The sequence below is a fragment of the Numenius arquata genome, chromosome 2 (assembly GCF_964106895.1).
Source record: "Numenius arquata chromosome 2, bNumArq3.hap1.1, whole genome shotgun sequence".
NCBI classification, from domain to species: Eukaryota; Metazoa; Chordata; class Aves; order Charadriiformes; family Scolopacidae; genus Numenius; species Numenius arquata.
In genome coordinates, this window is record NC_133577.1 from 2,189,845 (window position 1) to 2,211,927 (window position 22,083).

Genomic DNA, 22,083 nt, shown 5'->3' on the forward strand with positions numbered 1-22,083 from the left:
ACCTGGAATGTTATTCCCGCTCTCCTGCACAAAGGGAGCCAGATGAAGCTGTGGCATTACCCAGGACCCCGGCCGGGGACCCCCACTGAGGTATTCAGAGAGGAATTCTGATGGAAAATGAGGGTGGACCGATGCTCTCTGATCCTTCTGCCCCCTGTCTCCTCTCTGAGATGTGTTTGTTTTCCTTAGTTCCTTCCCTCCTACAACGCCTGGGCTCAGGGGAGAACCAGAATAGCACCATTCCTTAATCCTCACTTTTTTTTTTTTTAATTCTCAAAATTATTTTGCTTTCTGCAGTAGCTGCACATGAGGTATATATTTATATATGTTTAAAGCTAACAATCCCCACTGAGTCTCACAAGCTTTTACAGGATGCTATAAAAGTATCACATGGCAAAGCGGCGATGTGAAGTCAAGAGGTGAACGCTGTCCTCTGAGACTCCAGATATGTATTCTAGGTCACAAGAGTGAAAAAACATAGTTCAAATTTAAGTCATCTCCTTCCACTGTTTTCTCTTATGTCCCCACTGAGATCCCAACCAGGGTTTTTAAATTTTTTTTGGTTTTTTTAATTAGGCTTAGATTCCCGACATACCTAACCCATGCTGTAGCTAGATATCTTACCAGACAGGCGATCATAGTGCATTGCAAGAGCATCAGGCATATGTTAGTCCTCATGCGGGCAATTTTTTAAAGGCTTGGCTTCTTTGTTATTAAAAACAAAACTAAGTCACATTTTCTTAAATTTATCCTTTGAGAGAAATCAATCCAGAAAGAAACCATACCCAACAACCAACCAGGGACTTTGTGCACAGGTCTGCGTGATCTCACAGTGGCTTGGAGGAGTGGCTGTAACTGGATTAGCCTTTAATTAATACAAGGAAATAAGAATGTGATTTGCCAAGAACGTCAAAGTGAAGCTTACAGCTCTGAACAGAGCAGTGTATAAGAAATCGATACTGATTTCCTCTGCACTGGATTCTTTTCTTGTGATTGATCATGTGAAAAAAGCCCCCACCCGTGTTTTCTGAGAGCGAGGACCCTGTAACAATACTCACAAAGCCGTTCCCATCTTCATCGAGGAAGGGGTACGCCTGCAGCAGAGCGTTGACAACAATGTTATATTGCTGACTGTTCGGGTACCTGTGCACACAAGAAAGAGATTTAAAAGAAATACTTGATATTCTAGACAGCATTGGACACTGTCTGGAGTCTATACTGACAGACATTACAATTATTATTTCCAAGACTGTCAACTCCCCTCCAAATAACAAAGGGAACAGCTTTAAGGTTTGCACAAAGTCCTCCTGTTGGCCTCAGGCCCTTAGTCCCCTCGATTTAAGCAAACATTTAAAGAGAATCATAGGACCATAGAGTTGCCTGGGTTGGAAGGGACCTTTCAGATCATCGAGTCCAACCATCAACCCAACACTGACAAAACCACCACTAACCCATGTCCCTCAGCACCACGTCTGCCCAGCTTTTAAATACCTCCAGGGATGGGGACTCCACCACTGCCCTGGGCAGCCCATTCCAAGGCTTAATAACCCTTTCCGTGTCAAAGTTTTTCCTAATATCCATCCTAAACCTCCCCTGACACAACTTGGAGCCATTTCCTCAAGAAGAGATCGTATCCCACATCTCTACACCCTCCTTTCAGGGAGTTGTAGAGAGCGATAAATGGCTTCACATTCATTTGAAAATTAACTTCTGCAGGCAGTTGGTAATGCCCCCACATAAACCTGACAGTGTTTACTCACAGCGATCCTTCTAGGTATTTTGTCATGTCTGCTTGTAAAAATTCAATAATCCTTATTCTCATACTGTGATCAGGGCATTTTTTTTCTGCCAACAGGCACTTGACATCGTAAGGGAAGTCTGGCAAAGCGTAAGAACTTGTCCACTGCAACGTCTTGTATCTTGCAAAAAATGATTTCAGATTTTTTCTGCAAAATGAAAAAAAATACGTCATCACAATCATGTCCTTCTATCGGAATGCAAGCAAGAGGGAAAGAAAAATGCAAGCAAAAATTCAACACAGAGGGAAGTTACCGCTATCGAAATTCGAGGCTTGCTCTCTTGGTTTCAGCACAAAGAACACCCACAAAAACTGCAACCAAAACATCTCGGGTTAAAACCAGATGCCAATTGTGAAATGTTTTAATCAGCAGATGCTGGAAGGTGGTCACCAACTGAAAGCGGAAGGCAGGGCAGAGGAAGTCCCTGGGGACTTACTACTGTTGCAAAATAACTTTGTCATCATTTGTAATGGGTTTCCTACCAGTTCTGCTGCCTTACTTGTGAAAATAAGCTAAACGGCTTAATTTAATAAAATGCTATAGAATCACAGAATGGTTAGAGTTGGAAGGGACCTTAAAGGGATCTATACACAACGTTAGCTAAGAGTGTCCTCCCAAAGGAGAAAACAGCGAAGGGATGAAGGCTGTTGTCATCAGCACATGGCTGGAAACAAAGCAGACACTAAGTACCCACAGCTCCTGTCCCAAGAAAACCATCAACACCATTTAGAGATGGCAGGCAGGTCATCACCACCTGGCTACCCAAGGGCTTCTCGCCTCCAGAGAGCCTGCCGGACATGAATTCTGAAGAAACATGGAGAAAAGTAGAGATAAACGAAGCTGGAGGTCAATCAAAAGCCACCCAAAAGGAGTGGCGGCTCTGGCAGCCCTAGACAGTAGTCCAGACCCAATCAAAAAATTTCAAACGAGAGGTGCCAAAGACACCAGAAGAGCCCTATTATGTATGTCGTACCACTTGCTTTAATTTAAATCATAGAATCACAGAATTGCCGAGGTTGGAAGGGACCTTTAAGATCATCTAGTCCAACCATCAACCCAACTCTGATAAAAAAACCCCACCACTAACCCATGTCCCTCAGCACCACGTCTGCCCGGCTTTTAAATACCTCCAGGGGTGGGAACTCCACCACTGCCCCGGGCAGCCTCTTCCAAGGCTTAATAACCCTTTCAGTGTCAAAATTTTTCCTAATATCCAATCTGAACCTCCCCTGGTACAACTTGAGGCCGTTTCCTCTTGTCCCATCGCCTGTTCCGTGGGTGCAGAGACCGACCCCCCCTGGCTACACCCTCCTTTCAGGGAGTTGTAGAGAGCGAGAAGGTCTCCCCTCAGCCTCCTTTTCTCCAGGCTGAACACCCCCAGCTCCCTCAGCCTCTCCTCACAAGACTTGTGCTCCAGACCCCTCACCAGCTCCGTTGCCCTTCTCTGGACCCGCTCCAGCACCTCAATGTCTTTTTTGTGGTGAGGGGCCCAAAACTGGACACAGCACTCGAGGTGGGGCCTCACCAGTGCCCAGTACAGGGGGACAATCACCTCCCGAGTCCTACTCGCCACGCTGTTCCTGATACAGGCCAGGATGGTGTTGGCCTTGGCCACCTGGGCACACCGCTGGCTCATGTTCAGCCGACAGTTGACCAACACCCCCAGGTCCTTTTCTGCCGGGCAGCTCCAGCCACTCTGCCCCAAGCCTGTGGCCAGATCTGTTATCCTGCTTGCAGGCACGTCAGCCTGCTCTGAGCAAATTACTTCAGGGTGTTCTGACAGTAAGTCTGTTACATGACACTCAAGAGCTACAGAACACATTTTTATAGATAGAATAAATGTACAAATAAACCTGCACCAGGACATCTCTCCTGAAGGAGAACAGCTGAACCGTCACATTGGGAATAGTGAGACAGGGATATGTTAGAGATGCCATTTGATAAACAAACACCTTGAGGAAAGGCAGACAGGACATATAAACCAACCAATAAAAGGTTGGTTTTTCACAGCAGAGTCAGGTATTTACAAGTAATGACAGCCTCTGTCATAGCAACAAGATAAACAGGAGGCTGCCAGGGGCCATCAAAGGGCTGATACTCTGGTACAGAAAAGCAGGTATAGGGGAAACGTATTTATTGACTCGTCCTCTACAGCTATCTTATTGTCTTCATGGAAAATCACTGCTTCAAGATTAATCTTCTTGGGAGATTAACAGAAAGACTGGCTGTTTTTACTTCTGTAGTCGCCAGCAAAAAGTTATTCCACTGAGGTAACCTCCAAACCTCATCTGGTCATGCGCATGCACAATTTCAAGACATAAAAAATAAAATTATACAATTTCTATATGCACTTACTCTTTATTTTTGTGTTTAAATAATCTTCTTTGATATTTTTGTATTATTTAGTAATGCAGAAGAGTGTATTTAACACAGTTGTGAGTACTATCTACATAGGAAAGAGAGAGAGAAACTTTGAGCCAATTTGAGCGCTAATAATCCATAGAAGCACCCATGAATTCATTCCGAGCAAAGCCATGGCAACTATTGAAGCTGTAGTTGCATGCGTCTTTTTCTTGGGGGGGAGGCAGCACAAAGAGTTCTTCTTTCCAGATGGGACAAATAAGGTGATAAGAGGCTACAAGTGTAACCCTGGACAAATACCAACCATTTGAACCAACCCTACTGAATTAAACTAATCCCTGGCAGAATTGACTCTAGAAGGGCTTAGACCAACTGCTCTGCCACCAAATAAATGGGTGGGGTGGGGACCCCCACTAAAGAAAAGTGGAAGTTGTCATTGTTCTTAGCTGTTTTTCCAAACCTGGACTGGCTGCTGGGGAATGGGTATCTGCCCTCCTCCTTCTTCAGGATAAGACAGTCCAGAGTGTTTTATTTGCAGAACCACCTCCTTGTATTACTACAGCTTCCCTTTCCCCATTTATTAAGGCAAGAGACTGGGAGGGAGAAACACATGCACAAACTTTAAACATTCCAAATTTAAAGCAATGGAAAAAAAAACCACTCCTTGATCTAATAGAAATACTAAATTAACATTATGCCAAAATATGAAGAATACCCACCGTTAATCTGATGTGAAAAAACACTTTTCACCACGGCACATAAATCCATAGATGCGAACTTGAGTGAAAAACAAACCAACCAAACAACAGTTTTCAAAATAAGTATTTTAGCAGAATAGACAGGGAGGTTACTTTTATACTCTAGGCCAGGAATCTATCATTGTATTACAGTCAAAGGAACTTCTTCTGTTTCCATAATCAAATTTCTAAAATAAACACCTTGTTCAACCCTTCACAACCTACTTCTAGCCAGCATAACCCCCTCAAGCATACAAAACATTAAAATTTCCCATCAGTTGTTGAAAACAGTAAGTGAGTACTGTAGGGAAAGGAAGGCAGGAAGAAAAGGAAAAAAAACCACCAAAACATTAAACCTAAACTCTGTAATATTGCATTTATCAGTGTGGGTCAAGACATAGACATACCTCAAAAGCAACATTCGCCTCCAAAAACAGTATATAGCTAAGGATGAACCTAGTGCAGCAGTCAATGGATGCAAGGGCTGCTCAGTTCCATCCTCAGTCACAAAACGAGCTGTTTTGGAGAAAGACGTTTGCCAGCTTCTCATCTGACCTTTAAAGAGAAGCCTTCATAGAATTTACTCAGGTCTTCAAGACCACAAATCATCACAGCTCCACTGACTTTTAGGGCATCTCCTACTTCACTGAGAAGCGGAACTTCCTTTTACTTCCCTCCTCTTCTGCTCCTTTGCCTCACGCTGAATTGTCACCGCTCTCTTGTGGTCCCTTTCCCTTAACAGGCCATTATGGGCCTTTGGAAGTTCCTACTGACAACATTTGCTGAGAACATTTCCTAAAACCAGTCTATTCTGGGTTGCACTGATTCACACAACCCTTTTAAAACTCTTTCATACAGCACAAGGCAAATTGCTCATTATTAATTAAAAATAACTGTCCTTTCATAATACAGGCTAAAAACCATCATTGCAAGACCATTTAATGGTTTATTGTGGGGGCATTAATGATTTGGGTTTGTTTCATTGGCAACAATGCTGACAGGATCTTTGGGTTTGGGTTTTTTGTTTAGTGTTTTTGAAACTCGTAGCAGGACTTTATTTAAAAAAAAAAATTAAAATTTTTAACTATGTGATTCACTAAGCCCTCTCCTCTGTTCCCAGACAGCCTTACCCCCAGCTCCTCATTACTTTTTTAAAGTGATAAAATAGACATTTTTATAGCAAGACTGCCCCTTATCTCGGAATATCAGACTGATGGTGAAGCCATCAGTCACATCTCTGGGGGAGAAATTATAGCAGGGGGGAATAAAGGGGGTTAAGAACCAGCAGAGAAAGCATCGCAAACAAGAAAACAGTTGCCTTGAAAGAGGGGTGGGACTTTCAACACTAACTGCCCATCTCAAAGGGGAAAAGCATGTGTAGGGAAAAAAAAGAAAAAGAAAAAAAAAGCCCAACAAAGACTCCCCCCTTGCCCCCGGTTTTTAAGATGACACATTTTGATGTTCAAGGAAAATGAGCACGCAAATGGAACCATCATGGCTACCGTCCCAAGGGCCTCAAGCACATGATTTCTTTTATAGCCTTATTCCACTCTGTAACGATGGATTTACCAGATTGCTATTGAAAACACATCTTTAAAAGAGGATTTTTAAAAACTAGACAAATAAAGACAAACATGTATCTCACCGTCTGCATGAGACAACATGAGACAGTGAGCAAGGACCGAGGATAATACAGAACAGAAAAAACACCATTTGACTATTGCATTAAGTTGAATCCTAATAAATTTCTGCTCCTGCTGTTTTCTAAATATACTCGAACCTGCCCTCCAATAATTAGGATAACTTTTTGTAAGCTACATGTAGTCTTAACAGAGCAAAAAGAAATGTTTATGTCATTTTCAAACAGTAAGGAAAATTTAGTAAGTGCATTGTAAACTCACTTTTGCTTCAGCACTCTGTGATCAATTAGTCCTTCTTCATTTCCAGTTGTGCATAGATATTTTTTCTGCTCCACAGGACCAGAAGAATTTAACATTTGCCTGTCAATAGCCCTAAAAGAAAAAAAAAAAGGGGGGGGGGAAGAAAAAAAAAAAGGAAAGAAAAAAAAGGATTTTCACGATCAAGTTTTGTGCAGCATATAGAGAAGAGTACAGAGATTGCACACGAGGTCTAAGATAAATCATATGTGCAGTGACATTGTCTTCTTCCTGCACCCCAAGGTCCTTCCCTCTAAGGATGCAGGACTATTTACCCAAGGGGTTTCATAAATACTTCCACAAGGAGAAGAAGATGCATCTATGTGAGCAGTTTAGTTCTGCTCATGAGGGCAATTTGGCTGGAAATCATAATTTACCATGCTTTGGTTTGCACCGTGGAGTCATCTCAGAGGGCACAACCCAGACTCCTTTTGGATGAAGGCAAATCATAGAATGGTTAGAGTTGGAAGGGACCTTAAAGATCATCCAGTTCCAACCCACCTGCCATGGGCAGGGACACCTCCCACCACACCAGGTTGCTCAAAGCCCCATCCAGCCTGGCCTTGAACCCCTCCAGGGATGGGGCAGCCACAGCTTCTCTGGGCAACCTGTTCCAGTGTCTCACCACCCTCACAGCAAAGAATTTCCTCCTCATACCTAATCTAAATCTCCCCTCCTCCAATTTAAAACCATTGCCCCTTGTCCTGTCACTACACTTCCTGACAAAGAGTCCCTCTCCAGCTCTCCTGTAGGCTCCCTTCAGATATTGGAAGGCTGCTATGAGGTCTCCCCGGAGCCTTCTCTTCTCCAGGAGAGCTACAGATAATGCTCTACGGTTCTACTCCTACTGTGCTACCACTGTGCACTAATGCAGGCTTAGTGCTAGAGTCCTTTCCTTCCAAAAAGAGCATTTTGAAGCCATGACAAGCCATTCTCCACTGCCAGGATTCTTGGGCTTAGAGGAGAACACCCTGAGAACTCCGGATGTCTCTCCTCAGCCAAGATTTCCAGAAAGAAAAGGAATCTTGGAGGACTTACAATAGATCAGAATGGAGGGGAAGGGTGGGGGGGAACCACATCAACCAACACCCCAACCAATCCACACCAAAACACTCAACCAAAAAAACCCCACAAACAAACAACCTCTGCTCCCTCCCAAAGAAACCCCAAACTAACAACAAAGAAAAGAAGCCTGCTCAACCAAGAGCCAGAAGGTGATCTGTGACGACAATCTCTGTGGAATTTGTTTTCTAAAAGTCTATCTACTTTCACACAGTGGGATTATTAAATATTTACACCTAGATTGATTGCAGAGCTTCCTTTGAGAGACTGAATTTAAACACACCTGTGACACAGACACTATCTCTGGCTGAATCATGATTTTACTCCAAGACTTGCAAACATTTAAAAGTAAGTGCTTCAAAAGCTTACAAACCTATGTATCACAAACCTATGTATCACAAACCTATGTATCACAAACCTATGTATCACAAACCTATGTATCACAAACCTATGTATCACAAACCTATGTATCACAAACCTATGTATCACAAACACAGAAAATTTTAGCTATCGGAGAAGTTTGATGATGCTTCATCCAAAAGAAAACTAGGTCCTAGAGCTGGAAATGAAGAGCAGTTTAATTAATAGTGGTGTTCAGGAATGCTGATGCCCTGTTTAAAGCCACAAGGTAATAGCCTTATTTTGCATTTCACAGGTTGTTAGGGATAATCAAAGCATAAAAACCAGTTACGACTCACAGCTGAAGAGCAGGCAAATGCCAGTTTTAAAATGCTATGAAAAGAAGACAACGATACCAGATTGATGCTTTCTGTGCCTTGTACAAACTTACCTACTGATTACTTCTGGGAGTTTTGGAGGAGCTGTTTCACAGCAGCGTGGAAGAGATTCTGGCCCACTCTTCTGTTGCTGGTATTTATGAATGAGGTCCATCAGCACTGCCTGGTGCCCAATCTTCTTCACCAGCTGCTGCACCATGCGATCGTTAAGAGCCAGAAGAGCTGCCCCACTCACTTCTTCTTCTGCAGATCGAAGGGGATGAAAGCATTACTGTAAAATAACTTTATGGTTATGGTAACATTCTCTGTGCCTAAAAACATGATGATGGAGGACAGGTCAGAAGCAAGGATGCTTTCAACTTCTGATGGTCTTCTTCAACTGCTAAAAATATGATGTTTTAGCTCCTGTCCTTTCCCAAGCAGCACCAGGAGTCCCAGTCCCTGGGCAGACACCTTCCCCTGAACAAAAGCCAAGCCTGAAACACCCAGAAGCAGGGAGCTGACTATTTTAATGTTTTAAATCAGGCCTCCCTGAGACAGCAGCAGGCTGTTATTTTATTAATGAGGGACAGCAAGCTTTTTAAGAGAGCACGCAACAAATAGCCTGTTCCCATAACAGTTCCTCATGCACTCTTTTGTGGAGTGTTTATATACTCAGGCATAGAACGTTTACTCACTACAGCTGCATTATTTCAAAAGATTTATACATTATAAAACGGGCCCTGTCAAGCCTTTTAGACTGCCAGCCCTGATTGGAGGTGTATCCGTTTATACACAGGCTTAATCTCATCCCCCAGCATTTCTCAGAGACTTCACAATAAATCAGCACACTTATTTTATGCTTTATCAGATCTATGTCAGTTCTTACCCTAATAAATTTCTATAAAAGCCTGAAGTTAGCATATACGTACACGCCCCAAAACAAGGTAGGCAGTGCCAATTAAAGGCATCGAAATAAATACTAGACACAACCCACACAAACAACAAAAATGCTTACCACGGAACTTAGGAACTAGTTCTCCTAAATTTCTCTGTCTCAACCAGCTGCAGACTTGATCAACCGACCAATTTTCCATCTTCGGGTGCTGCAATGCTAAATTTCACTGCGAAATGAAAAGAGAGGATTGTTTTGGTTTTTTTTTTTTAAGCTGAACTCTAAACTGAACTCCAACATTTGATAGGGAAAAAAAGGCACTTCGCAAATAACATTACATTTACAGTCTCTGAAGAAAAATAGCGTGAAATAATCCAACTAGTGCCTGTTGAAAGTGGCAGTTGCCTTGGATCCCTTTCTTCACCTCCTCTCCCTTGCCTGCTTTCCCTCTGCTCTCAGAGACAGCCTCGTTCCTTATAAAACACGACCTGCTCCAGTACCATTAACACCCAGGTTTCCACACAGAGAAGAAAAAAGGTGTGAAATTCACCACCACCAGGCTCATCAGGAAATGGCTGACATTTTACAGAAAGAAAGAGAAGGAAAAAAAAAAAACAAACCACCACAAAACCCACCCCACTATCGGAGAAGAGTCTGTCACATATATGTTTATAGTAAATCAAGTACCTTAACCCTCTCTGCGCCACCATGCAGGTACCTCAAGCAAATACTTAACCCTCAATTACCAACAATTCGGGGCAATAAAGCTGCTGGGAAATGGAGGGGAGGGGACTACTCCTCCTGTTATTTGCTAGTCCCATCCTACGAGGTCCAGGGCTCCCTGGGAAGATGCAGCGGGAGTCCTGGGAAGGAGGAGCCCCAGGAGCCGGTACCCAGGGTGTGGACCCCGATCCCCAAATGAATCGCTCCAACACAAACCATGTGTCCCTTCCCCCAAGGACTGGCTTGAATCACATGCCAAAATCATCAGCAACCTCCTCAAGAGAAAGAAGATGACTTGTAAAGACAAAGCTTGTCCTGCTCTGCCAACTCCTTGCCAGCAGAAAGCTCTCTCCAAGGGCGATTTTCTTGGTGTGTTTTAGCTTTACTACAGAAAGGAGCACCAGGTGCTCCATGACCACGCAATCCACAGCTAACGACATCAGAGGAAATTATTCAGGCAAGTTTTTCAGACGAGAACGTGAATGCCTGCCATCGTTGGCCGAACACTTTCTTTCTGAATATACATCGGTGCAGGTACCCCGAGCCCACAGCCAACTCCATGCTAGCCTGAGGATTCACCCACACGAACCTCGTCAGGATCTGGTCCACCACACGAGAAAAAAAATTAAAAATGCTCACCATCCTTGAATAAAAACATTTCCGTTTTCATCCTTCCACACCAGAGACCCCCAAAAGAGATGGACTTCAGCTTATGCTCTGGTGCCAGGAGACTTCAGCAACTTAAAGGGGTTAAGTTTAAGAGGAATGTCTTTCTGAATTACATGAGTGAATTTAATTTGATATGACAACAGTAGCCATACAACTCCTCCCCCAGGCTAAGCAGCAATAACAGGGTGTGAAAAGTCATTATTTGTTGAGAACTCTGGTGTAAATTAAAAATCACACCTTCCTGTCACACTTCTTACTTCCTTGCAAAGAGTAGGGAAAAAAAAAAAAAAAAAAAGAGCTCAAAAAACTGGAAAGATAAACCCAAATGCAAAGCAGAAAGATACTTGCCCTATCAACCAAGCAGTGTAAAAGTAGAGAGATACATTAAAATGGTGGAAAGGTCACTGTTTCATCCTATAAGAAGGACTGGTATCCAAGAACAGTCCCGCTAAAGCAGACAGGCAGATACCAACGTTTCAGAAAGTGTCAAGCGAGCTACAGCCGTGTCCAACAATATTCACATTTAGCCCTGTGTGGTTGACTGTACAGCAAAATGCCCATCTGCACATGGAAAAGCAGGCTGTACGCTTCAGTGGGGAAGGAATTGCTTTAACAGGCCTCTACGTGGATGTCACTGAGGTTGGAATTAAGGTTAATTTTAGCACATTTTAGTACAAGAGTGGGGAATGTGACACGTGCACATCTATACATCACAGCTACATGGTGTGTTTTGTACAGGACAGCTCTCAAACGTGGCCATGTATCTGAGATACCCCGACCTCAAAAGGAGCTACTAGCTAGGTCCAGAAATGTTTACCAGGCAGCAAAGAAACAAGAACCTCAACAAAGTTCTTGAATTCTTCTGGCATTTTGATCAGTTGGATGAATCAGCCAGGTAGAGGAGGGAAAGTTAGTGGGAAGTTGTACAAGGAAACCCTGAAACCGAACAAACTGCCCTCATGGGTAATGATGGGCTACTGCATGCAATCAGTTTTGGCCACCGAGTGAGAACCTGTCCAGAGAATCATGGAATCATAGAATGGGTTGGAAGGGACGTTAAAGATCATTGAGTTCCAATCCTCTGCCCTGGGCAGGGACACCTCCCACCAGACCAGGTTGTTCAAAGCCCCATCCCACCTGGCCTTGAACCCATCCAGAGATGGGGCAGCCACAGCTTCTCTGGGCAACCTGGGCCAGGGTCTCACCACCTTCACAGCAAAGAATTGCTTCCCAATATCTAATCTAATCCCTCCTTTCAATTTAAAACCATTACCCCTCATCCTATGGCTCCCCTCCCTGATCCAGAGTCCCTCCCCATCTCTCCTGGAGCCCCTTTAGGGACTGGAAGGGGCTCTAAGGTCTCCCTGGAGCCTTCTCTTCTCCAGGTGGAACAACCCCAACTCTCTCAGCCTGTCCTCATAGGAGAGGTGCTCCAGCCCTCAGAGCATCTTTGTGGCCCTGAGGTCCCTTTTCAGGTGGTCACTGCATAACTGGGAAAACTAGAGCTTACTGCACCTTATGAACAGTTAGGAGGATGCTCGCAGCTCATCAGCACTTTGAAAGAGCAAAGCAAGTGAATGTGTTTGACCCACAGGAACCAGGTCTGAGCAGCTCAGGCGAAGACACCTCTGGCTTTTGTGTGATTTGTGCTGAAGTCAGACAGATGTGGGATGGCCAGGTGCACAGCCGGTCTCTCCTGCACTAGCCCTTCCTTCCTCCCCCAGTGAGTTGGGCAGGACCCCCCTGGGCAGGAGGAGTCACGGGCCTTCGTAGTAAGAGATGCCGATTTCTTTTGGGAATAACCAAGTCAAAGAGCAGAGCTGTGCACGACAGCGCCTTGCACTTCTGCATTTCTATTTTAGCATGATGGAGGATCCCTGAATTACATGGTTCCTAACTGCTGACAGCAATTCTCCTCCAGTTTATCCATCACAGGGATACGGAGACGATGATGAATAATTAAATTTTAACACATTTTGCGATGCACATTTTTTGTTTTGCATTATTAATTCATAATGACGGATCCAGTCAGTCATGGATTGTTGTGTTAAGGGATTGTGTTGGCATGTGAAACCAGGTGAGGTGGGTATGATTGAGCTAGATGGTAAAAACAAAACAGGCTGTCTCATAGGCCTAATTTATACACTAGAAGCTGCAGTTTAACTAATTTGGCATCCGTCAGTGCAACTCCTTATGTATAAAGTGTTCTAAAAGATGAACTAAGTAAAGCAGCATTAAACCAAAATGGGTATCCCCACAGTGTGATTGCATTTTTATTTAGTTCATTGATGTTTAGGGCATACGCAGCCCATTTCTTACAATACTGCCACAGTGAACAGGTCATTTTAGTCTTTTCAGTCTGGAGAAGAGAAGAGAAGACTGAGGAGGGATCTGATCAAGGCCTATAAATACTGAAAGGGTGGGTGTCAGGAGGATGGGGCCAGTCTTTTTTCAGTGGTGCCCAGGGACAGGACAAGAGGGAACGGGCACAAACTTGAACATAAGAAGTTCCACCTAAACATGAAGAGGAACTTCCTTCCTGTGAGGGTGGCAGAGCCCTGGAAGAGGCTGCCCAGAGAGGTGGTGGAGTCTCCTTCTCTGGAGACATTCCAAACCCGCCTGGACACGTTCCTGTGGGACCTGCTCTGGGTGACCCTGCTCTGGCAGGGGGTTGGACTGGATGATCTCCAGAGGTCCCTTCCAACTCCACATCATTCTGTGATTCTGTGATTACTGCTCACTGCCTGGGTGCTACTGTCTTTTTGTCTTATCCAGATGACTAAATAATGTAAACACTCCACATCTGATACAAGAAAGTTAGTTGGAACCATCAATGGAAAGATACTCAACAATCTCTATCTGCACGATGGAGACAGGGACCTGGAAATTTTGGACATCTGTAAACTCCTGTTTTGTTGTGATAGTGTAACCGTTGACACGAGTAAAAGAATTCACAAGCCCACTTCAGAGGACTGTTTCATCCTGCTTTTTGCCCCTTGTTCAGCTATGCTGATTCATGGTGCCTTGAAGAAAACCCTACCCCAAACACACCAGGAACTTTTAAATATGACCAATTGTTCTAGTGACAGGGGTGTAAATTTCCCAGTCTAAGGATCTACTGAGATTGTGTCCTTAGACAGCCTATCAATTAACAAGCCCATAGCTAATTGCTGTAATCCATGTTTTTCAGGACTTCTGAATTATTGTGTAAAGAGGAACCCCTCAGTTTGAGAGATTCACTGTGGATTGCCCCAGAGCCTCTTGGTCTGCATGTGAAAACTGCTCTTAAATCCCTGCTTCAGATTAGTCTGAGCCGGGTTTGGGAATATGCCTTATAGCTTCAGGCTGGCACCCATTGCAGAATGGGGTGGGACAGGCGTTTTGAGGGGGGGAGATGTCAGAAAAGTCAGAAAAGTGAGATGACCTCAGTTTACGAGCCTTCTCCAGGAGGGGGGCTAGGGGTGAGGATCTCAAGGGAAAGTAAACACCTCTCGCTCCAGGCTGAAAATAGGTAGATATAGTGCATTCGAACCAGGCACATTATGCTTGTATGCTGAATTAATGAAGTTAAGCTTGTTTTCCAAAAGAGCTAGGAGAAATCAGCTTTGTGATTCAGTCTCAGGCGGTTACAAGAAGTATGGGAATATGTAAAGGTTTGCTGATGTAGCTTTGTTTCCCTCATTCTGTGGCTCCTAAACCCACGCGTTTTATAAATAAATCTTTTCTGACTGTAGGTCTTGTTTGCATCGCAGAGAGTCAGACTGAAGCCATACATCACCAAAAGAGGTGTGAAATTCTTCTGGTTGTGTCTTAAGTAGAGTGCTAATGTCAAAACATCATTTCACTGTTAAAATGCTAATAATTTCAAGCAAATGCCTATCCCAAACAGCATTGTAAGTTATTTGTATTTAGTTATACACACTGGCCAAATACAGTAAAACGTGACTTGGTGTACATGGTTCAGCAGACAAGGATAAGCAGTATACCAAGATCTTTTTTTTCCCTCCCAAAAAGTCACATTGGCTGGTTTTAACAAAACCAGGAATGACGGCAGCAAATGGCACAGGGCGGCTTCTGTGACGGACTCAGCATTTCTTCTTTCTCTGACAAATACCAGGAAAATTCCATTGTGAAATAATTTCTCGTTCCATAAATACGTAAGAACATTGTCGCACTGATATTCCCAGTCGTTGTCTTCTCATTTGCATTATCCTTGGGACCATACCAACAGAGAGCACAAACAGCTTCCTCACACACAGCCTGTATATACGCGCTCACGCACAGACATATTAGTAAGATTTTATGGATGCAGTAGTATAAAGGTAGGCATGTGCACCCATGTATTTATGGACACCATAAAATCATAGCATTTGTGAACAGAACGCAAGAAAGCCTGTTAAAATTGCTTTGTTTTCCTCTTTGAATGGAAGAGCAGAATAACCATTTCCCCGACCACCCAAATCACAGAATCACAAAATGACATGGGGTTGGAAGGGACCTCTGGAGATCATCCAGTCCAACCCCCTGCCAGAGCAGGGTCACCCAGAGCAGGTCCCACAGGAACGTGTCCAGGCAGGTTTGGAATGTCTCCAGAGAAGGAGACTCCACCACCTCTCCGGGCAGCCTCTTCCAGGGCTCTGCCACCCTCACAGGAAAGAAGTTCCTCCTCATGTTTAGGTGGAACTTCTTATGTTCAAGTTTGTGCCCGTTCCCTCTTGTCCTGTCCCTGGGCACCACTGAAAAAAGACTGGCCCCATCCTCCTGACACCCACCCTTTGAGTATTTATAGGCGTTGATCAGATCCCCCCTCAGCCTTCTCTTCTCCAGACTAAAAAGACCCAAGTCCCTCAGCCTCTCCTTGTAAGAGAGATGCTCCAGGCCCCTCATCATCTTTGTGACCCTCTGCTGCACCCTCTCCAGCAGTTCCCTGTCTTTCTTGAACTGGGGAGCCCAAAACTGGACAGGCACTGGGGGTGCTGCTGAGAAACGAGCCACTGACACTGAAAGAAGCTGTCTCTGTCCCCTCTTCTGTCCTCCTCATTCTCCTGCCCCCACCCCTCCTGGCAACACAAATGCTCCATGGTCATACCAGCCAGATTCAGGGGACCAACAGCACTGAAAACTGAGAAGGTGGTGTGTTTTTTTGTCACATCTGGTCCCCCACCTGACCCATCGTACGGTCATGCGAATACTTGTGCTGACAAAAGGGAGGTGTTGGCACAAACACGGCCATGAGCTACCAGGGGTTTCTGGGGGAAGACTCCTTTTTGGTAGCAGTGTTGGCTTAAAATATCCACTGAACTGATTTAAATAAGGATGTAGACAAACAGTTGTTTTGGAAAGAGCCGCCCTGATGTGAAGCATTACCTCCAGCTGCTTATTGCTTTTTTGGGCTGGAAAGCTGTTAAAACCAAGCTGTTTGGGTACTCCTGCATGCCAGTTTAGCCATGCGGTAGGTAACCACTGGCACAGGAGGCATCATACCTTAAATCACCACTGCTGTGTTTCACTATGACTCTGATTAAAACCTTGGAACTCTTGGAGTGGGTCCAGAGGAGGCCAAAAAGATGCTCAGAGGGCTGGAGCCCCTCTGCTGTGAGGACAGACTGAGAGAATTGGGGTTGTTCAGCCTGGAGAAGAGAAGGCTCCGGGGAGACCTTAGAGCCCCTTCCAGTCCCTAAAGGGGCTCCAGGAGAGATGGGGAGGGACTCTGGATCAGGGAGTGGAGCCATAGGATGAGGGGTAACAGTTTTAAGCCGAAAGAGGGAAGATTTAGATGAGATCTCAGGAAGCAATTCTTTGCTGTGAGGGTGGTGAGACACTGGCCCAGGTTGTCCAGAGAAGCTGTGGCTGCCCCATCCCTAGAAACGTTCAAGGTCAGGTTGGATGGGGCTTTGAGCAACCTGATCTACTTGAAGATGTCCCTGTTCATTGCAGGGGTTTGGACTAGTTGACCTTTAAAGGTCCCTTGCAACCCAAACTATGATTCTATGATTCCATGATTCTATGACTCCCATGCCAAGTGAGTCTTTATCGTCTTTATCATCTGTAGAGTCACACTGGTCTCCATATTTGCAGCAGTTCTTACAAATCATACTGGTAGGAATGGCTGGTAAGGGGTGAATGAGGGAAAGTAGGACTTGCTGCAGCTTAGGGGCTGGCTTGTCTCTGGGATCTTCCAGACATTTCATCTCATCCATGCCTTATTGCTCCTGGATTCCTGGGCAATGGCTGGCACCGTGGTTTCTCTGTTTTTTTCTGAGGGTGGTATTGCTGCTGCTGTTTGCTCAGGCTCAGTCTTCTGAAAACTGAGCGTTCATCAGATCCAAGTTCAGTGCAGAACAGATTCAGCCTTTAGGCTCAGTGTGAGTCTGTGGGGCTCCATCTACATGTTTGCAGCAGCAATGGCTGGGGCAGTCCGTGCTTTGGCTGTGTCCCACCACTGCCCAGCAGCTCATGACTCCCCAGACTCAATGGAAGAGAATGCAGTCATGTCCATTCATATAAAGTGAAGGCTTAAATCCTCTTTATTAGTTTAACCTAGGTTGTTGGACTCCTTACTGATACGCTAAAGATGGGCACGCAGGTTTCATTACCATTTGGACGTGGATGCGACACCTCGTTAGCAAGAGGTGAGGGGAGGAGGGGGAAATCAGCATTACTAGGCAACTTGAATTATTTAAAACTGCTGGTATTTGGAATTTCTCACATTACACTTGCAAATCTTTTATTCCTTATAAGTGCAGACAGATGTTTGGGTTTTTTCATATCTTCTTGCCTAAGTCGAGTTGGGAATTTAGGATCCTTAAAGACATCCTCAAAATCTTGAGTCCCCCTCTTGCCACAGAGTGAGGCATTGGGTGCTGTGGTGCTGGAGCTCAGATGTCCAGCCCAGCACCACGCAAGGCTGTGTTTAGAGCACAGGACAGGTTCTCCATGGCTGTAAAAAAGGTGTAGGCATCTCTGCAGAATATGAAGGTGGGTCACTCTTCATTCAGTAGAACCCATGGACACCATGGTTCCACCTCTGAGATCCTGAGTGAGCCTGGGGAGATGGTGAGGAGAGCACGGCTGCACACGCGGCCTCCAAACGGCTCCTGACAATTATTTTTGCTCTCTTTTTTCTTTTTCATTGAAAAATCTGACAACCTCAGGATTTCTTTGGCCTTTACATTGCCTTATCCTACATCAACTAAGGGTTGTCTGTGTTCTTAATTGCCAGTGATGTACAGATGTTAAGATTAGATGGTTGAGCGTGTCTTTACAGCCTTAAAGTTTATGAAGTATGTAAAACCCAGCTATATCTTAAAGGGCTAAAAATAATCAATGTTAGCTGTTATTACTTATGTCATTAAAAATGTAATTAAGGCAATCAAAGGGTAGCACAGTGACTGCTAAATGAAGTTTCAAATGCTACATTACAGCAATACTTATACCACACTTATTCCATCATTTTTATAAATGCTTGTAAAGATACAAGGTATATTATCAATTATGTTTTGCAAAGCTGTCTGCAAATCCAGTTTTACTGAGAGGAAATAATTAGCTACATTCCCAGTTTTGACTCTTAGGATCTCTTGACATTAAAGAATTACACCAAACTGCTCCAAAGAGATTAACAGCTTTTCATCAGTATTTCTATAATGCCTGCCCCTGCTTAGGTAGGGAATTATGAAAGCAAGCCACAGCTAATTCTGCATTAAACTGGGTTAGTTTAAGAACTGTTCACAACCATCTCAACCTTCTTTGCTCTACAGACAGCAAATTTCAGGAAAGACACCCCTGAAAGTCCCTCCAGCTGCCTGGGATCATGTGTGTGTGTAAGTAATATTGTTATAAAATCTCATTTACAGGAGGAAGTTTTGAAAATAACGGGTTATTGTTCCCTATTTGTAAAGACAAAGTAAAATAATTGAAGTCAAAGGAAGTTTTGGACAAGTGAGAGCGTGAACTTTGACCCCAGTACATGGGCTGAAATAGCACAAATTAAATGCTCGTGGCTGGGGAAAACAGGAACAAAGGGAACAACTCTAAATGTTCAAAGACTACAAAAACAATGCAGAACAAACATGTTTTTTAAAGTTGCTTTATAGCCAGGAATGTTAAGGGGCTCCTTTGTGCCAAGCATGTCTTACAGGTATTGTTGGTTTTGACCAAACAGCGATCAAATTTTATAGAATTTCAGCATAATAAAAGTATCATAGAACACTGTTGGAGCTAACAGCCTTATTCAACATAAGCAGGTGGTAACAAAACAGGGGTTTTATTGCAGTTTTTATTGACAGTGAATTCTTGCTTGCTATTTTCCTCCTATTTTCTGATACTGTATGGTTGAAGGGCACCCTTATGTCTTTTGAAACCAACAGCAATAATAAACTGCTGGGTTCCACAGACTTCCAAGAAAGAAAATAAGCCATCTTCTTGTACCTGCCTGCTGGATCCTCTCCTGGCAGAAAACCAGCCCTTATTTTATAAATATTGTTTCAAATACAACGTGCAATTTCGCTGGTGAAATGTCCCATGTTACTGCCACTGTCAATTAGCAAAAAAATATTTTGCATTCAGCTCTTGTTGAAGCAGGCAATGAAGCCATGGTCTGCTGAGCTGGTGTCAGACAAAGCTGTGTTAGAGAAGGGGGCAAAGGACTGGAAGCATCATGGTAGCTAGTATAGAATCATGGAATGGTTTGTGTTGGAAGGGACCTTAAAGATCATCCAGTTCCAACCCCCTGCCCTGGGCAGGGACACCTCCCACCAGACCAGGTTGCTCAAAGCCCCATCCAGCCTGGCCTTGAACCCCTCCAGGGATGGGGCAGCCACAGCTTCTCTGGGCAACTGGTCTGGTGCCCTGATAATTACATTGCTGGCTAAGTAGAGAGAGAGAGAAGATCAAACTTGTAAAATACACATGCTTTAAATATTTCCAGAGTAGATCCGTCTCTTAAGTTATGCTCCTCCAATAAATGGAATATAAGCTGTTGCTTGAAAGAATGGAGATTAGTTCAATAGCTGTATCAGTAGCTATAGTTAAAGCTATATGTGAAGCAATGGTTTTAATTACATTTTATCTAAACATACATGGGGGTCACAAGAACTGGTCCAGTAGACTGGCAAAAGAAAATGTTAACTAAGCCATCTGTCAACTTGCTAAAGCTTTGATGCAGGACAGTTCCCAGTTATCCTTTCTATGACTGACATTTTCATAATTCCATGCAAAATTATGCATTAATGGTTTTTGCTATAATCTCAGAGGGCTGCTATTATTTATTTATTTATTTATATGCACACTAAGACATCAACTGCAGTCAAAACAATTTGTTACCAGCTCAGACTTCCTAATACGCCTGGGTTTTTACAGCTTTGAGTTACTAGTTTATGAGAAATTGTGATTCACTTTCAGTCCAAGGATAGCATACTTAATTAACATTTCACAAACTTTTTCCAGTAATTCTATATCTGGAAAAAAAATTACACACATAGAATGTCTAGCCCCAAATATGCCTTATGCTAAAATCAGCCAAGGGGTTAAATTTATTTCAAGTAAAGAAAGTTTTACAACTTTGTAAAACCTTGATGGCTACTTCAGAAAATAGACTTGGATCATAGAATCGCAGAATATCCTGAGGTGGAAGGGACCCACAAGGATCACCAAGGCCAACTCCTGACTCCACACAGTGCAACCTCAAAGTTAAACCGTATTTTTAACGGTGTTGACCAAACGCTTCTTGGACACGGAAAGCTCGGGGCCACAACCACTTCCCTGGGGAGCTTGTTTCAGTGCCTGCAAAAAAAGTAGACATTAAAAGAAGATGATCTGAAATTTGGCAGGATGGGAGTCTTGGTATTTAAGATGTGCCTTTTCCATCTCAGTAACAAAATGCCCGCATTGGCAAAGTTATAAATTGCCTACAAATCTCTGCTTTTTATTTTATTTTATTTTTCTACCAGTAGTGTAGTTAATGTTGGTGTCAGTCCTTTTAACACAGGCATATTAAGGAATTTGTTACTAATTTTAAAGCAAAAATAGTCAGATGATAAGTTGTTTTAAACCTTGATGTTTCTGCCTGAGATATAGCATGCTCTTTCAAGCCAGACCCAGCCACTATGGAGATACCAGAAGGAGAGGTCCTTAAACCAAAAGCACCTACCTTCTTTGACTTTGCAAAACACTTTATTTTGCTGATGACAAACATAACTACGCCCCTTTTACAGACCTTTTATTACAAAGAGGTTTCTAAATTTACCACCTGTAGATCCACCTATAAAATTTACCACCCTTCTTCGTAGGCAATTTATAATTCTTCTAAGCTTTATTACCAGGTTTTGCTCTTTGCATTTATTACCAAACTCTTTGTTCAAACTCTAAAAACCAGTTACAAAATGCTAACCAGTGGAAGATATCCTCTAGACTCACATCTTGGAAGCAATTTCCGCTATTTAACATATCAGCTATGACATCTTTTTTAGCAAAAGAGATGAGGAAAGATCATTAGAATCTAAGGCTTTGATTTTATTTTATTTTTTTAAATAATTTTTTCATGGATTAAATGTGCTTTAATCCATGCAGTTAAACTCTTCTGGGCAGAGCAGAAGTCAGTGCTATAAACTTTTGATCTCATAGAGTATGATCAACTTTACAATTGGATGTGACAGGAAGAGCAGTGAAAATCACAACACCCACCCGAGTAGAAAATCTTTTTGTTTTAAAACAAACCCCAAGCTACTGAATCCAGTGCTGATAAGCTTTCTGATCCTTTCTGCCCTTAAAAATCTTCTTGGTGATTTGAAACCTCTAATTCTGTGGCACCGTGAAGTTTAAATGGGTTTTAAAGTGTGGTGAGGATGTTTAAGCACACTTCTTCCAAACTTGAACTTGACTGATTTATGAGGACTAACAGCAGCGATCATATCACTGCTGTGATTCTCCATCAGTGACGTCTCTTCCAACATAAGGGACTGCCTGCAGAGGTCTAAAAAGTGTACCTGCTAAACGAGAGCTACTAAAAGACTGGATAGCACAGAAGTGCCCGAGGGTGAGGAGAGCAGAGGGGGACCACGACCACGTCACTGACAGTGTGCAATGTCCAAGGAAACTGGACAGAAAGGTTCATGGTGAGAGAATGAAGAAATGTGATTTGTGGAAAGTATGAATAGTCTGAGAACCTTTTGGAAAACAAGTAATGCT

At 43.5% G+C, this 22,083-nt stretch overlaps 1 protein-coding gene across 1 annotated transcript in view; it reads right to left on the reverse strand.

Annotated features, from left to right (window-relative positions):
* SAMD3 (sterile alpha motif domain containing 3) overlaps nucleotides 1–9,709 on the reverse strand; it is a 29,843-nt gene extending 20,134 nt beyond the window's left edge. Inside the window, exons 1-5 of the mRNA XM_074144591.1 lie at nucleotides 9,631–9,709; nucleotides 8,687–8,876; nucleotides 6,799–6,909; nucleotides 1,761–1,946; nucleotides 1,059–1,143 (exon numbers count right to left, since the gene is read on the reverse strand). Of these exons, the coding sequence (XP_074000692.1) occupies nucleotides 1,059–1,143; nucleotides 1,761–1,946; nucleotides 6,799–6,909; nucleotides 8,687–8,876; nucleotides 9,631–9,709 (651 nt within the window). The remainder of the gene's footprint in view (nucleotides 1–1,058; nucleotides 1,144–1,760; nucleotides 1,947–6,798; nucleotides 6,910–8,686; nucleotides 8,877–9,630) is intronic.
* Nucleotides 9,710–22,083: the final 12,374 nt, after the last annotated feature.